General features: G+C 47.5%; 1 protein-coding gene across 20 annotated transcripts in view; it reads left to right on the top strand.

Annotated features, from left to right (window-relative positions):
- Window positions 1–16,824, top strand: part of PLEC (plectin) — a 180,924-nt gene that overhangs the window by 149,498 nt on the left and 14,602 nt on the right. For all 20 annotated transcript variants that reach the window (XM_075269962.1, XM_075269959.1, XM_075269960.1 and 17 more), the window contains 16 exons: window positions 121–195; window positions 296–457; window positions 2,451–2,555; window positions 2,657–2,752; window positions 2,845–2,970; window positions 3,216–3,368; window positions 4,049–4,203; window positions 4,299–4,425; window positions 4,665–4,848; window positions 4,931–5,088; window positions 9,229–9,407; window positions 9,492–9,630; window positions 12,170–12,526; window positions 12,793–12,876; window positions 15,741–15,845; window positions 15,934–16,032. In XM_075269962.1, the coding sequence (XP_075126063.1) occupies window positions 121–195; window positions 296–457; window positions 2,451–2,555; window positions 2,657–2,752; window positions 2,845–2,970; window positions 3,216–3,368; window positions 4,049–4,203; window positions 4,299–4,425; window positions 4,665–4,848; window positions 4,931–5,088; window positions 9,229–9,407; window positions 9,492–9,630; window positions 12,170–12,526; window positions 12,793–12,876; window positions 15,741–15,845; window positions 15,934–16,032 (2,304 nt within the window). The remainder of the gene's footprint in view (window positions 1–120; window positions 196–295; window positions 458–2,450; window positions 2,556–2,656; window positions 2,753–2,844; window positions 2,971–3,215; window positions 3,369–4,048; window positions 4,204–4,298; window positions 4,426–4,664; window positions 4,849–4,930; window positions 5,089–9,228; window positions 9,408–9,491; window positions 9,631–12,169; window positions 12,527–12,792; window positions 12,877–15,740; window positions 15,846–15,933; window positions 16,033–16,824) is intronic.

Genomic DNA, 16,824 nt, shown 5'->3' with positions numbered 1-16,824 from the left:
GTGTGCATGGGAGGGATGTGACGTCTACCATGATCTGACCTAAACATGACTTCATCGCCTTCCTATCCTTCAGACATCATTAACCCTTTTATATATGTCTAATGTCCTTTCTGTTTTCAGGCGGATATGTCAGGAAGTCGCGGATCCTATCAGGAATATCTGGGAAAACTGGATTTACAATACGCCAAGCTGCTGGTGAGTCCCTCTGGTCATCTACATGCTAAACACACGATGTGTCATGTGATCTCATCCTATTCATGGTCAGCCATTGCTTGTCCTCCTGTCATTCTTCTAGAACTCCTCCAAGGCTAGACTGCGAAATCTGGAGAGTCTCCATGCATTTGTGGCCGCTGCAACCAAAGAACTCATGTGGCTGAATGATAAGGAAGAGGAAGAAGTGAACTTTGACTGGAGTGAGCGCAACACCAACATGACCAGCAAAAAGGACAACTACTCGGTGAGATGAGGAGGAGCCCGCAAGGAAGAACTAATAATGGTGGTAGATGGAGTGGATGAGATGTCAGTGGTCAGAGATGTGTAAGAAGATCAGACCATAGATCAGTCCATAGATCAGTCCATAGATCAGTCCATAGATCAGTCCATAGATCAGACCATAGATCAGTCCATAGATCAGTCCATAGATCAGACCATAGATCAGACCATAGATCAGTCCATAGATCAGTCCATAGATCAGACCATAGATCAGTCCATAGATCAGTCCATAGATCAGACCATAGATCAGACCATAGCTCAGTCCATAGATCAGTCCATAGATCAGTCCATAGATCAGTCCATAGCTCAGTCCATAGCTCAGTCCATAGCTCAGACCATAGATCAGTCCATAGCTCAGTCCATAGCTCAGACCATAGATCAGTCCATAGATCAGACCATAGATCAGACCATAGATCAGACCATAGATCAGACCATAGATCAGACCATAGATCAGACCATAGATCAGACCATAGATCAGACCATAGATCAGACCATAGATCAGACCATAGCTCAGTCCATAGCTCAGACCATAGATCAGTCCATAGCTCAGTCCATAGCTCAGTCCATAGCTCAGTCCATAGCTCAGTCCATAGATCAGTCCATAGCTCAGTCCATAGCTCAGTCCATAGCTCAGACCATAGATCAGACCATAGATCAGACCATAGATCAGTCCATAGATCAGACCATAGATCAGTCCATAGATCAGTCCATAGATCAGACCATAGATCAGTCCATAGATCAGACCATAGATCAGTCCATAGATCAGTCCATAGATCAGACCATAGATCAGACCATAGATCAGTCCATAGATCAGTCCATAGATCAGTCCATAGATCAGTCCATAGATCAGTCCATAGCTCAGTCCATAGATCAGACCATAGATCAGACCATAGATCAGTCCATAGATCAGTCCATAGATCAGACCATAGATCAGTCCATAGCTCAGTCCATAGATCAGACCATAGATCAGTCCATACAATCACACAGGAAATCAGACCAAGGGGCCACAAAGAAAATCAGACCATGAAATAGAACAAGAAATCAGAACGGTGATCATGTAGGTAATCCATTCAGTGTGTCATAGACGGGATTAGACCATTAGGGTGGTTATACCCGGGGGATCCTGGGTGCGGTGGTCAGGGAAGGTCACAACAACCAAATAGCATGTAGAGAAACGATCCGATGAAAGGGCAGCAGCTGGATCTCGGTCTCTCGGGTGTCAGAATGCAGGATAGGTAAGGACCAACCAAACCCAATGGGAAGTGGCAAAGTGATCAGCTCTTACCCAGATGTGCAATCAGAAATTCTTCTTTATTAATGTCAGTCACAACGCATTTTGAGATACACAAACCTCTTTGGCTGGCCAGGGCGTATTCTTGATCTTTTCTGTGCCGGGGGTTTGGACGCCACTGTTAATCCTGCCGGCCCACTGCACTCGGTTCCATAATACGGTTTTATCAATTCAGATGTTGCTGTTTCTTATGAAGTTTATTTGTTCTGATCTCCATCGTGCAGTTTGTGTTTAGTATGCGGCCTGATGGCACTTATTATGTTGGGACGCGCCCAGTGGGTTTGTTCTGGGCATCCTCATGTTATCTATTTAGATGTTTGGTTGTCTGATGCAGATGATTTCCTTATTACACTTCAGGTTTGTGTTTCTCGAAACGTGCTGTGTGTCTGACCTTAATAAAGAAGTTTCGGATTGCACATCTGGGTAAACGCTGATCACTTTGCCACTTCCCATTGGATTTCACTGTTCCTATCCTGCATAATGGACATCATGTCTCGGGTCACGGGAATATGATGAGATGTGGGTGAGATCAGATCCGGGGTTCAGCGAGGAGATGGGACCATCTTCTGAGTGAGGAGTTAGTGTTGAGCCCTGGCTCAGTGTGTAGATTGGAGGTCTAGGGGTAGACTTAGGCTATCACATCTCTTACCTATATATCTCTATTTAGGGTTTGATGCGGGAGCTTGAACTGAAGGAAAAAAAGATAAAGGAAATCCAGAGCACTGGAGACCGTCTCCTGCGCGAAGAGCACCCTGGTAAAAGCACAGTGGAGGTGAGTACATGGCTCCGGGACTCTGTAGCTCCCTGTGACTATGCAGCCGTACAGGACCCGACCTGCCAGGACACTTCACAATGTCTTCTCCTCTCTTTCAGGCTTTCCAGGCAGCTCTGCAGACTCAGTGGAGTTGGATGCTTCAGCTTTGCTGCTGTATTGAGGCTCATCTGAAGGAGAACACCGCTTACTACCAGGTGCGAATGCGAGCACAGGACATTGCGTATGAATCATGTATGTGCACGGTCATGAAATCACATCCTCACATTCTTCTCTTGTCTGGGGACAGTTCTTTGCAGATGTCAAGGAGGCCGAGGAGCATCTCAAGAAGATTCAGGACACTATGCGCAGGAAATACACATGTGACCGATCCATCACCGTGACCCGACTAGAGGACCTGGTGCAGGACAGCTTAGTGAGTGCACAGGGGTCGCAGGGAATAGCCGACATCTGCATTTATATATCTGTATCTGATATTCCTGCTAAGTGTTCAGACCTGAGACTACAGAAACATTCCTTGGCGTCGTCCAATCATTCAGGACGATGTTATGGTTTAGGTTATGGTGTTGCTGGTTGCTATGTAATGTGCTGCGCAGCCCCTAGACATGGACATTATTATAAGTCTGGGGGGATCAGCTCTGACACAAGTGTCTCTCACAGGATGAAAAGGAGCAGCTGAACGAGTACAAGGGCCAAATCTCTGGCCTGGCCAAGCGGGCAAAGAGCATAGTGCAGCTGAAGCCTCGCAGCCCCGCCAACCCTCCCAAAGGGCAGCAACCTGTCCAGGCCGTGTGTGACTACAAGCAGATGGAGGTAAGGACCGGTGGTAGCCGGGGCACTACCTAACCCACCCCTGGAGCTGGATATCAGAGTCTCTTCAGTGCCGTGCTATGCCCATTGTTGTGTGTGTGTGACCATGTGCAGAGGAGTATGTGTGAGTGACACACAACTGTGCCGAGGACCTCATGATGTCCATGGAGAGGGTTTGAGTTGTGTGAATGTGGAACAAATCCAGTATGTAGATACAGCCCATTGCCTGTCCTGTAGTAATCAACCCTCTCCGCTTGTAAATAAAGTCATCCAGTGTGCATAATGTCATTGATGTGTGCCGTGACAAGCGGCGGCGCAGCTCTGCAGAGGGTGGCGGCGACTCGCTATTACAATCGCTATTTATCTTCCATGAGGTTAGCTGCTTTCCTTCCTCTGTTCTCCAAACCCCAGCAGTTACCTGATGACTTTCTACCTGCAGCCTCCACTAGGGGGTGCACAACTTACTGCAAACATCTCCCCCTGGTGGTGACTGCAGGCAGCAGCGTGATAATATGATAGGAGAATTACAACTGTATATCAGACCTAAGAAATAAACCAGAGCAGAATGCTGAACCAATTTACATCATAATGGCGGCCCGGACAGTCACATGTGGGTGATGGTATATGTATAGCATGTTTATGTCCTGATATCTATCCTATAGAAGTCTATGGTTTCATCACAGATCACTATACATAAGGGAGATGAGTGTCTGTTAGTCAACAACTCTCAGCCGTACAAGTGGAAAGTGATAAACGCTGCGGGGAGTGATGCCACGGTGCCGTCTGTCTGCTTCATTGTCCCTCCACCCAACAAAGAAGCCCTGGACGCTGTTGGCAGGTGATGCTGCATTTCTTCTCTTTATACAGGAACGTTCCTTGGTGTGTATATGTCTGTGTTTGTGCGTGCGCTCATTGTGTTGTGTCCTCTGACAGACTGGAGAGCAGCCACCAGAACCTGCTCACCCTGTGGCAGCGCATGCACATCGACCTGAAGAGCCTCCTGTCCTACCAGTACCTGCTGCGCGACATTCAGCTCATTCAGTCCTGGAACCTCGTCACGGTCAGTCTGATGCAGCCACGTACGGACATATGTCCACTGCAATGATCTCCACTCCACTTGTCTGTAGGTCAGGCTAGGAAAGCCTTGACACTGTAAAGGGGTCATTGAGGGGGAAACATTTTAGTAATTCTTATAGTTTGGGTTGTGCTTGGCACACATCAATCTCAAATCCTTGCACCATTTTCTCCCCATGTGAGCGACCCTCCATTGTACTTGCTGACTAGGTCTGTTCTGTGCAGTTCCGCAGCATGACCACAGAGGAGTACAAACTGATCCTCCGAAACCTGGAGATCCATTACCAGGACTTCCTGAGGGATAGCCAGGACTCCCAGAATTTCCACCCAGACGACCGCATGAACATTGAGAGAGAGTACAACGCCTGCAACCAGAAGTACGAGACTCTGCTGCGCAGCCTGGAGCGAGGTAACTGGGGATGGAGCCACAAGATTGACAACATAGGGGGCAGGAATTTCAGTAATTCTCATACTGTACATTGTCGTCTCAGGGGAACAGGATGAAAGCGCCTGTAAGAACTACATCTCCCAGCTGAAGAACATCCAACTGCAACTAGAAGGCTGCGAGGCCCGAACTGTCAGTAAGATCCGCAGCCCCCTGGACAAAGACCCCATCAAAGAATGTTCTCAGAGGATTGGAGACCAGCAGGTAGGTCTCACCATAGAGAGTGCAGGGATTAGTAATGAGACTGCTCTCACCATAGAGAGTGCAGGGATTAGTAATGTGACCGCTCTCACCATAGAGAGTGCAGGGATTAGTAATGTGACTGCTCTTACCATAGAGAGTGCAGGGATTAGTAATGTGACTGCTCTTACCATAGAGAGTGCAGGGATTAGTAATGTGACCGCTCTCACCATAGAGAGTGCAGGGATTAGTAATGAGACTGCTCTCACCATAGAGAGTGCAGGGATTAGTAATGTGACTGCTCTTACCATAGAGAGCGCAGGGATTAGCAATGTGACTGCTCTCACCATAGAGAGCGCAGGGATTAGTAATGAGACTGCTCTCACCATAGAGAGTGCAGGGATTAGTAATGTGACTGCTCTCACCATAGAGAGTGCAGGGATTAGTAATGTGACTGCTCTCACCATAGAGAGTGCAGGGATTAGCAATGTGACTGCTCTCACCGTAGAGAGCGCAGGGATTAGTAATGAGACTGCTCTCACCATAGAGAATGCAGGGATTAGTAATGTGACTGCTCTTACCATAGAGAGCGCAGAGATTAGTAATGTGACTGCTCTTACCATAGAGAGCGCAGGGATTAGCAATGTGACTGCTCTCACCGTAGAGAGCGCAGGGATTAGTAATGAGACTGCTCTCACCGTAGAGAGTGCAGGGATTAGTAATGTGACTGCTCTCACCATAGAGAGTGCAGGGATTAGTAATGTGACTGCTCTCACCATAGAGAGCGCAGGGATTAGTAATGAGACTGCTCTCACCATAGAGAGCGCAGAGATTAGTAATGTGACTGCTCTTACCATAGAGAGCGCAGGGATTAGCAATGTGACTGCTCTCACCGTAGAGAGTGCAGGGATTAGTAATGTGACTGCTCTTACCGTAGAGAGCGCAGAGATTAGTAATGTGACTGCTCTTACCATAGAGAGTGCAGGGATTAGTAATGTGACTGCTCTCACCATAGAGAATGCAGGGATTAGTAATGTGACTGCTCTTACCATAGAGAGCGCAGGGATTAGTAATGTGACTGCTCTTACCATAGAGAGTGCAGGGATTAGTAATGTGACTGCTCTCACCATAGAGAATGCAGGGATTAGTAATGTGACTGCTCTTACCGTAGAGAGCGCAGAGATTAGTAATGTGACTGCTCTTACCGTAGAGAGCGCAGGGATTAGTAATGTGACTGCTCTTACCGTAGAGAGCGCAGGGATTAGTAATGTGACTGCTCTTACCGTAGAGAGCGCAGGGATTAGTAATGTGACTGCTCTTACCGTAGAGAGTGCAGGGATTAGTAATGTGACTGCTCTTACCGTAGAGAGCGCAGGGATTAGTAATGTGACTGCTCTTACCGTAGAGAGTGCAGGGATTAGTAATGTGACTGCTCTCACCGTAGAGAATGCAGGGATTAGTATTGTGACTGCTCTTACCGTAGAGAGTGCAGGGATTAGTAATGTGACTGCTCTCACCGTAGAGAGTGTAGGGATTAGTAATGTGACTGCTCTTACCATAGAGAGTGCAGGGATTAGTAATGTGACTGCTCTTACCATAGAGAGTGCAGGGATTAGTAATGTGACTGCTCTTACCATAGAGAGTGCAGGGATTAGTAATGTGACTGCTCTTACCGTAGAGAGCGCAGAGATTAGTAATGTGACTGCACTTACCGTAGAGAGCGCAGAGATTAGTAATGTGGCTGCTCTTACCGTAGAGAGTGCAGGGATTAGTAATGTGACTGCTCTTACCGTAGAGAGTGCAGGGATTAGTAATGTGACTGCTCTCACCGTAGAGAGTGTAGGGATTAGTAATGTGACTGCTCTCACCATAGAGAATGCAGGGATTAGTAATGTGACTGCTCTTACCGTAGAGAGCGCAGAGATTAGTAATGTGACTGCTCTTACCATAGAGAGTGCAGGGATTAGTAATGTGACTGCTCTCACCATAGAGAATGCAGGGATTAGTAATGTGACTGCTCTTACCATAGAGAGCGCAGAGATTAGTAATGTGACTGCTCTTACCATAGAGAGTGCAGGGATTAGTAATGTGACTGCTCTTACCATAGAGAGTGCAGGGATTAGTAATGTGACTGCTCTCACCGTAGAGAGCGCAGGGATTAGTAATGTGACTGCTCTTACCGTAGAGAGCGCAGAGATTAGTAATGTGACCGCTCTCACCATAGAGAGTGCAGGGATTAGTAATGTGACCGCTCTCACCGTAGAGAATGCAGGGATTAGTAATGTGACTGCTCTTACCGTAGAGAGTGCAGGGATTAGTAATGTGACTGCTCTCACCGTAGAGAGTGTAGGGATTAGTAATGTGACTGCTCTTACCATAGAGAGTGCAGGGATTAGTAATGTGACTGCTCTTACCATAGAGAGTGCAGGGATTAGTAATGTGACTGCTCTCACCGTAGAGAGCGCAGGGATTAGTAATGTGACTGCTCTTACCATAGAGAGTGCAGGGATTAGTAATGTGACTGCTCTTACCATAGAGAGTGCAGGGATTAGTAATGTGACTGCTCTCACCATAGAGAATGCAGGGATTAGTAATGTGACTGCTCTTACCGTAGAGAGCGCAGAGATTAGTAATGTGACTGCTCTTACCATAGAGAGTGCAGGGATTAGTAATGTGACTGCTCTCACCATAGAGAATGCAGGGATTAGTAATGTGACTGCTCTTACCATAGAGAGCGCAGAGATTAGTAATGTGACTGCTCTTACCATAGAGAGTGCAGGGATTAGTAATGTGACTGCTCTCACCATAGAGAATGCAGGGATTAGTAATGTGACTGCTCTTACCGTAGAGAGCGCAGAGATTAGTAATGTGACTGCTCTTACCATAGAGAGTGCAGGGATTAGTAATGTGACTGCTCTCACCATAGAGAATGCAGGGATTAGTAATGTGACTGCTCTTACCATAGAGAGCGCAGAGATTAGTAATGTGACTGCTCTTACCATAGAGAGTGCAGGGATTAGTAATGTGACTGCTCTCACCATAGAGAATGCAGGGATTAGTAATGTGACTGCTCTTACCGTAGAGAGCGCAGAGATTAGTAATGTGACTGCACTTACCGTAGAGAGCGCAGAGATTAGTAATGTGGCTGCTCTTACCGTAGAGAGCGCAGGGATTAGTAATGTGACTGCTCTTACCGTAGAGAGCGCAGAGATTAGTAATGTGACTTCTCTTACCATAGAGAGTGCAGGGATTAGTAATGTGACTGCTCTCATCATAGAGAATGCAGGGATTAGTAATGTGACTGCTCTTACCATAGAGAGCGCAGAGATTAGTAATGTGACTGCTCTTACCATAGAGAGTGCAGGGATTAGTAATGTGACTGCTCTCACCATAGAGAATGCAGGGATTAGTAATGTGACTGCTCTTACCATAGAGAGTGCAGGGATTAGTAATGTGACTGCTCTCACCATAGAGAATGCAGGGATTAGTAATGTGACTGCTCTTACCATAGAGAGTGCAGGGATTAGTAATGTGACTGCTCTCACCATAGAGAGTGCAGGGATTAGTAATGTGACTGCTCTTACCGGAGAGAGTGCAGAGATTAGTAATGTGACTGCTCTCACCGTAGAGAGCGCAGGGATTAGTAATGTGACTGCTCTTACCGTAGCGAGCGCAGAGATTAGTAATGGGACTGCTCTTACCATAGAGAGCGCAGGGATTAGTAATGTGACTGCTCTTACCGGAGAGAGTGCAGGGATTAGTAATGTGACCGCTCTCACCATAGAGAGTGCAGAGATTAGTAATGTGACTGCTCTTACCATAGAGAGCGCAGGGATTAGTAATGTGACTGCTCTTACCATAGAGAGCGCAGGGATTAGTAATGTGACTGCTCTCACCATAGAGAGCGCAGGGATTAGTAATGTGACTGCTCTCACCATAGAGAGTGCAGGGATTAGTAATGTGACCGCTCTCACCATAGAGAGTGCAGAGATTAGTAATGTGACTGCTCTCACCATAGAGAGTGCAGGGATTAGTAATAGCTCTCCTCCAGCCGAGTGTATAGTCCACAGCGGAGTTGTATGGCCACCTCTCTTATTGGGAGCTCCACAGGGAGTGCGAATTTCTCCTTATTTTTGGTCTTAACCTGACCCCTTCTTTTCTCAGCAAATTCACTTTGAACTGGAAACCATTCAGAAGAACTTGGACAAGGTGAGCGAGAAGACCCGGAAAATCCTGGCCCAGCCTGACCTGGGGGCGTCCGCACCCATCCTGAGATCTGAACATGACACAACCCTGCAGAAGATGGACCAAGTCTACAGCCTTTCCTCCATCTACCTGGACAAGTAAGTGCCCTGTGTCCCGCTTACTGATGCATCGGCTCAGACACAACCTCTGGTGCGGGATCTGACCATAGTAACATTTTCCAGACTAAAGACAATAAACCTGGTGATACGAAACACACACGGAGCTGAGGAAGTGGTGAAGACCTATGAAGATCAGCTGAAGGACGTTCACACCGTGCCTGCTGACCTGAAGGAGCTGGAGAACAGCAAGACTGACCTGAAGGTACAAGAATCTTCTAGAGCGCCGCAGAGTATTTCAGCAGGAAGCAGAGCATTGTTGGATGTAATGAGTGTAGAGTATTAGAGTGTGAGGGTGCAATGTTGGGTGTAGTGCTCAGTATTGGGGTGTGAGGGTGCAGTGTTGGGTGTAGTGCTCAGTATTGGGGTGTGAGGGTGCAGTGTTGGGTGTAGTGCTCAGTATTGGGGTGTGAGGGTGCATTGTTGGGTGTAGAGATCAGTATCAGAGTGTGAGGGTGCAGTGTTGGGTGTAGTGCTCAGTATCGGGGTGTGAGGGTGCAGTGTTGGGTGCAGGGCTCAGCATTGGGGTGTGAGGGTGCAGTGTTGGGTGTAGTGCTCCGTATTGGGGTGTGAGGGTGCAGTGTTGGGTGTAGTGCTCAGTATTGGGGTGTGAGGGTGCAGTGTTGGGTGTAGGGCTCAGTATTGGGGTGTGAGGGTGCATTGTTGGGTGTAGTGCTCAGTATCAGGGTGTGAGGGTGCAGTGTTGGGTGTAGGGCTCAGTATCGGGGTGTGAGGGTGCAGTGTTGGGTGTAGGGCTCAGTATTGGGGTGTGAGGGTGCAGTGTTGGGTGTAGTGCTCAGTATTGGGGTGTGAGGGTGCAGTGTTGGGTGTAGTGCTCAGTATTGGGGTGTGAGGGTGCAGTGTTGGGTGTAGGGCTCAGTATCAGGGTGTGAGGGTGCAGTGTTGGGTGTAGGGCTCAGTATCAGGGTGTGAGGGTGCAGTGTTGGGTGTAGTGCTCAGTATCGGGGTGTGAGGGTGCAGTGTTGGGTGTAGGGCTCAGTATCGGGGTGTGAGGGTGCAGTGTTGGGTGTAGTGCTCAGTATTGGGGTGTGAGGGTGCAGTGTTGGGTGTAGGGCTCAGTATCAGGGTGTGAGGGTGCAGTGTTGGGTGTAGGGCTCAGTATCAGGGTGTGAGGGTGCAGTGTTGGGTGTAGTGCTCAGTATCGGGGTGTGAGGGTGCAGTGTTGGGTGTAGGGCTCAGTATTGGGGTGTGAGGGTGCAGTGTTGGGTGTAGTGCTCAGTATTGGGCTGTGAGGGTGCAGTGTTGGGTGTAGTGCTCAGTATTGGGGTGTGAGGGTGCAGTGTTGGGTGTAGTGCTCAGTATTGGGGTGTGAGGGTGCAGTGTTGGGTGTAGGGCTCAGTATCGGGGTGTGAGGGTGCAGTGTTGGGTGTAGTGCTCCGTATTGGGGTGTGAGGGTGCAGTGTTCGGTGTAGTGCTCAGTATCGGGGTGTGAGGGTGCAGTGTTGGGTGCAGGGCTCAGCATTGGGGTGTGAGCGTGCATTGTTGGGTGTAGAGATCAGTATCAGGGTGTGAGGGTGCATTGTTGGGTGTAGAGATCAGTATCAGGGTGTGAGGGTGCAGTGTTGGGTGTAGTGCTCAGTATTGGGGTGTGAGGGTGCAGTGTTGGGTGTAGGGCTCAGTATTGGGGTGTGAGGGTGCAGTGTTGGGTGTAGTGCTCAGTATTGGGGTGTGAGGGTGCAGTGTTGGGTGTAGTGCTCAGTATTGGGGTGTGAGGGTGCAATGTTGGGTGTAGTGCTCAGAATTGGGGTGTGAGGGTGCAGTGTTGGGTGTAGTGCTCAGTATCAGGGTGTGAGGGTGCAGTGTTGGGTGTAGTGCTCAGTATTGGGGTGTGAGGGTGCAGTGTTGGGTGTAGGGCTCAGTATCGGGGTGTGAGGGTGCAGTGTTGGGTGCAGGGCTCAGCATTGGGGTGTGAGGGTGCAGTGTTGGGTGTAGGGCTCAGTATTTCTGGTGTGAGGGTGCAGTATTGGGTGTAGGGCTCAGTATTGGGGTGTGAGGGTGCAGTGTTCGGTGTAGTGCTCAGTATTGGGGTGTGAGGGTGCAGTGTTGGGTGTAGGGCTCAGTATCGGGGTGTGAGGGTGCAGTGTTGGGTGCAGGGCTCAGCATTGGGGTGTGAGGGTGCAGTGTTGGGTGTAGGGCTCAGTATTTCTGGTGTGAGGGTGCAGTATTGGGTGTAGGGCTCAGTATTGGGGTGTGAGGGTGCAGTGTTCGGTGTAGTGCTCAGTATCGGGGTGTGAGGGTGCAGTGTTGGGTGCAGGGCTCAGCATTGGGGTGTGAGGGTGCAGTGTTGGGTGTAGGGCTCAGTATTGGGGTGTGAGGGTGCAGTGTTGGGTGTAGGGCTCAGTATCGGGGTGTGAGGGTGCAGTATTGGGTGTAGGGCTCAGTATTGGGGTGTGAGGGTGCAGTGTTGGGTGTAGTGCTCAGTATTGGGGTGTGAGGGTGCAGTGTTGGGTGTAGGGCTCAGTATCGGGGTGTGAGGGTGCAGTGTTGGGTGTAGTGCTCAGTATTGGGGTGTGAGGGTGCAGTGTTCGGTGTAGTGCTCAGTATCGGGGTGTGAGGGTGCAGTGTTGGGTGTGAGGGTGCAGTATTGGGTGTAGGGCTCAGTATTGGGGTGTGAGGGTGCAGTGTTGGGTGCAGGGCTCAGTATTGGGGTGTGAGGGTGCAGTTTTGGGTGCAGGGCTCAGCATTGCTCTCACTTGTGTCCTCCTGTGATATTATTCTTGCAGAGGATACGTGGACAGGTGGAAGGTCACCAGCCTCTCTTCAGTGGTCTGGAGAGTGACCTCGGCAAGGCTCGTGAGGTGAGTGAGAAGATGTTGCGAGCACACAGTGAGCGGGACGTGGACTTGGACAAATACAGAGAGAAGGTGCAGCAGCTGCTGGAGCGCTGGGGGGCCATCGTCCTACAGATAGACCTGCGGCAGCGAGAACTGGAGCAGCTTGGGAAACAGCTCGGCTACTACCGGGAGAGCTATGAGTGGCTCATCCGATGGATCCAGGATGCCAAGCAGCGCCAGGAAAAGATTCAGTCTGTGCCCATCACTGACAGCAAAACCGTCAAGGAGCAACTACTGGCGGAAAGGGTAAGTGGGCTCTGAAGTCTGGTCTGTGAGGGAGGGGTCTCATTCACTGCTGTATGACTATAGTAGATGGGAAGGACCACTCCACCCAGCAGGCGAACACTGAATGGGAGTATTTGTCAGCCCTCATCTGCCTGCACTGTAATGGTCTAAGTATATAGGAGGCCAAGTGTAGATCAGTATACAAGACGAGAGTGAGGTCACCTTACCATGAATCTACTATGTCCAGAGGGGGCAGCAGTGACACACTTGTCATCCTGTGTCCACAGAAACTGCTGGAAGAAAGCGAGAAGAACCGGGTGAAGGTGGATGAGTGCCAGAAGTATGCCAAACAGTATATAGATGCCATCAAGGTAAGAGACCGATACGCCAAGGCACCCAACCAATGCAACATGATTATATAGTGACTAGTGAGCGCAGCTCTGGAGAATAATACAGGATAAGTAATGTAATGTATGTACACAGTGACTGCACCAGCAGAATAGTGAGCGCAGCTCTGGAGAATAATACAGGATAAGTAATGTAATGTATGTACACAGTGACTGTACCAGCAGAATAGTGAGTGCAGCTCTGGAGTATAATACAGGATAAGTAATGTATGCACACAGTGACTGCACCAGCAGAATAGTGAGCGCAGCTCTGGAGTATAATACAGGATAAGTAATGTAATATATGTACACAGTGACTGCACCAGCAGAATAGTGAGCGTAGCTCTGGAGTATAATACAGGATAAGTAATGTAATGTATGTACACAGTGACTGCACCAGCAGAATAGTGAGCGCAGCTCTGGAGTATAATACAGGATAAGTAATGTAATGTATGTACACAGTGACTGCACCAGCAGAATAGTGAGCGCAGCTCTGGAGAATAATACAGGATAAGTAATGTAATGTATGTACACAGTGACTGCACCAGCAGAATAGTGAGCGCAGCTCTGGAGTATAATACAGGATAAGTAATGTAATGTATGTACACAGTGACTGTACCAGCAGAATAGTGAGCGCAGCTCTGGAGTATAATACAGGATAAGTAATGTAATGTATGTACACAGTGACTGCACCAGCAGAATAGTGAGTGCAGCTCTGGAGTATAATACAGGATAAGTAATGTATGTACACAGTGACTGTACCAGCAGAATAGTGAGCGCAGCTCTGGAGTATAATACAGGATAAGTAATGTAATGTATGTACACAGTGACTGTACCAGCAGAATAGTGAGCGCAGCTCTGGAGTATAATACAGGATAAGTAATGTAATGTATGTACACAGTGACTGCACCAGCAGAATAGTGAGTGCAGCTCTGGAGTATAATACAGGATAAGTAATGTAATGTATGTACACAGTGACTGTACCAGCAGAATAGTGAGCGCAGCTCTGGAGTATAATACAGGATAAGTAATGTAATGTATGTACACAGTGACTGCACCAGCAGAATAGTGAGTGCAGCTCTGGAGTATAATACAGGATAAGTAATGTAATGTATGTACACAGTGACTGTACCGGCAGAATAGTGAGCGCAGCTCTGGGGTATAATACAGGATAAGTAATGTAATGTATGTACACAGTGACTGCACCAGCAGAATAGTGAGCGCAGCTCTGGAGTATAATACAGGATAAGTAATGTAATGTATGTACACAGTGACTGTACCAGCAGAATAGTGAGCGCAGCTCTGGAGTATAATACAGGATAAGTAATGTAATGTATGTACACAGGGACTGCACCAGCAGAATAGTGAGCGCAGCTCTGGAGTATAATACAGGATAAGTAATGTAATGTATGTACACAGTGACTGTACCAGCAGAATAGTGAGCGCAGCTCTGGAGTATAATACAGGATAAGTAATGTAATGTATGTACACAGTGACTGTACCAGCAGAATAGTGAGCGCAGCTCTGGAGTATAATACAGGATAAGTAATGTAATGTATGTACACAGTGACTGTACCAGCAGAATAGTGAGCACAGCTCTGGAGTATAATACAGGATAAGTAATGTAATGTATGTACACAGTGACTGTACCAGCAGAATAGTGAGCGCAGCTCTGGAGTATAATACAGGATAAGTAATGTAATGTATGTACACAGTGACTGTACCAGCAGAATAGTGAGCGCACCTCTGGAGTATAATACAGGATAAGTAATGTAATGTATGTACACAGTGACTGCACCAGCAGAATAGTGAGCGCAGCTCTGGAGTATAATACAGGATAAGTAATGTAATGTATGTACACAGTGACTGTACTAGCAGAATAGTGAGCGCAGCTCTGGAGTATAATACAGGATAAGTAATGTAATGTATGTACACAGTGACTGTACTAGCAGAATAGTGAGCGCAGCTCTGGAGTATAATACAGGATAAGTAATGTAATGTATGTACACAGTGACTGTACCAGCAGAATAGTGAGCGCCGCTCTGGAGTATAATACAGAATAAGTAATGTAATGTATGTACACAGTGACCAGCAGAATAGTGAGCGCAGCTCTGGAGTATAATACAGGATAAGTAATGTAATGTATGTACACAGTGACTGTACCAGCAGAATAGTGAGCGCAGCTCTGGAGTATAATACAGGATAAGTAATGTAATGTATGTACACAGTGACTGTACCAGCAGAATAGTGAGCGCAGCTCTGGAGTATAATACAGGATAAGTAATGTAATGTATGTACACAGTGACTGTACCAGCAGAATAGTGAGCGCAGCTCTGGAGTATAATACAGGATAAGTAATGTAATGTATGTACACAGTGACTGTACCAGCAGAATAGTGAGCGCAGCTCTGGAGTATAATACAGGATAAGTAATGTAATGTATGTACACAGTGACTGTACCAGCAGAATAGTGAGCGCAGCTCTGGAGTATAATACAGGATAAGTAATGTAATGTATGTACACAGTGACTGTATCAGCAGAATAGTGAGCGCAGCTCTGGAGTATAATACAGGATAAGTAATGTAATGTATGTACACAGTGACTGTACCAGCAGAATAGTGAGCGCAGCTCTGGAGTATAATACAGGATAAGTAATGTATGTACACAGTGACTGTACCAGCAGAATAGTGAGCGCAGCTCTGGAGTATAATACAGGATAAGTAATGTAATGTATGTACACAGTGACTGTACCAGCAGAATAGTGAGCGCAGCTCTGGAGTATAATACAGGATAAGTAATGTACATACTGTGAACATGTCGTTGGTAAATGCTTCCATTCTTATGTTCTAGGACTTTGAGCTCCACCTAGTGACATACAAAGCTCAGTTGGAACCAGTGGCCTCTCCTATCAAGAAGCCCAAAGTGCAGTCTACATCTGACAACATCATCCAGGAGGTGAGGGCACTAGGGCACCTTCTCGTGAGTGCCGCCATCTTGCTTGGCACAGTCTGTGGATCCTGATGGTCTCTCTGCTTTCTTGTAGTATGTCGATCTCCGGACCAAGTACAGTGAACTCACCACCCTGACCAGCCAGTATATCAAATTCATCACTGAGACACTGCGCCGCCTGGAGGAAGAGGAGGTATGAGCCTGACGTTATACCCACACCGGGTGCTTTACTGTACCCCACTCTAATTATAGGTCTGCTCATTAGTATCTTGGATAAGATAGCGGCAGGCTCAGCATGATGTAAAGATCATGTGACTGCACCAACATCTGCAACTCCCTGATGAAGAACTGCTGAAAAAAGACTGCACCCAACATGGATAATATAACTGCCATCATGTGCTGTCCGTTGTGGATAGCACTGTATATTACTTCTTTGTATATGGACCTGGTCTGGGCGTAGAGCATTTCACTGTAGACACCATAGCTTGTATAATGTATAATGGTCTCCGGACCATTCAGAAGCCCCTGTGCTGGCAGAGGCATTGACGCTACAAGGAAGCCATCCTGATATCCGGTGTACAACACACTGACCCGCTCTAGTGCCTTATACAATACCTATATTCATGTGACTAGTATATAACACACTGACCCGCTCTAGTGCCTTATACAATACCTATATTCATGTGACTAGTATATAACACACTGACCCGCTCTAGTGCCTTATACAATACCTATATTCATGTGACTAGTATATAACACACTGACCCGCTCTAGTGCCTTATACAATACATATATTTATATTCATGACACTAGTATATAATACACTGACCCGCTCTAGTGCCTTATACAATACCTATATTCATGTGACTAGTATATAATACACTGACCCGCTCTAGTGCCTTATACAATACCTATATTCATGTGACTAGTATATAATACACTGACCCGCTCCAGTGCCTTATACAATACATATATTTATATTCAT

This window comes from Leptodactylus fuscus, chromosome 4 (genome assembly GCF_031893055.1).
Source record: "Leptodactylus fuscus isolate aLepFus1 chromosome 4, aLepFus1.hap2, whole genome shotgun sequence".
NCBI classification, from domain to species: domain Eukaryota; kingdom Metazoa; phylum Chordata; class Amphibia; order Anura; family Leptodactylidae; genus Leptodactylus; species Leptodactylus fuscus.
The sequence above is the reverse complement of the archived record's forward strand: the minus strand, read 5'-3'. Positions and strand labels throughout refer to the sequence as shown.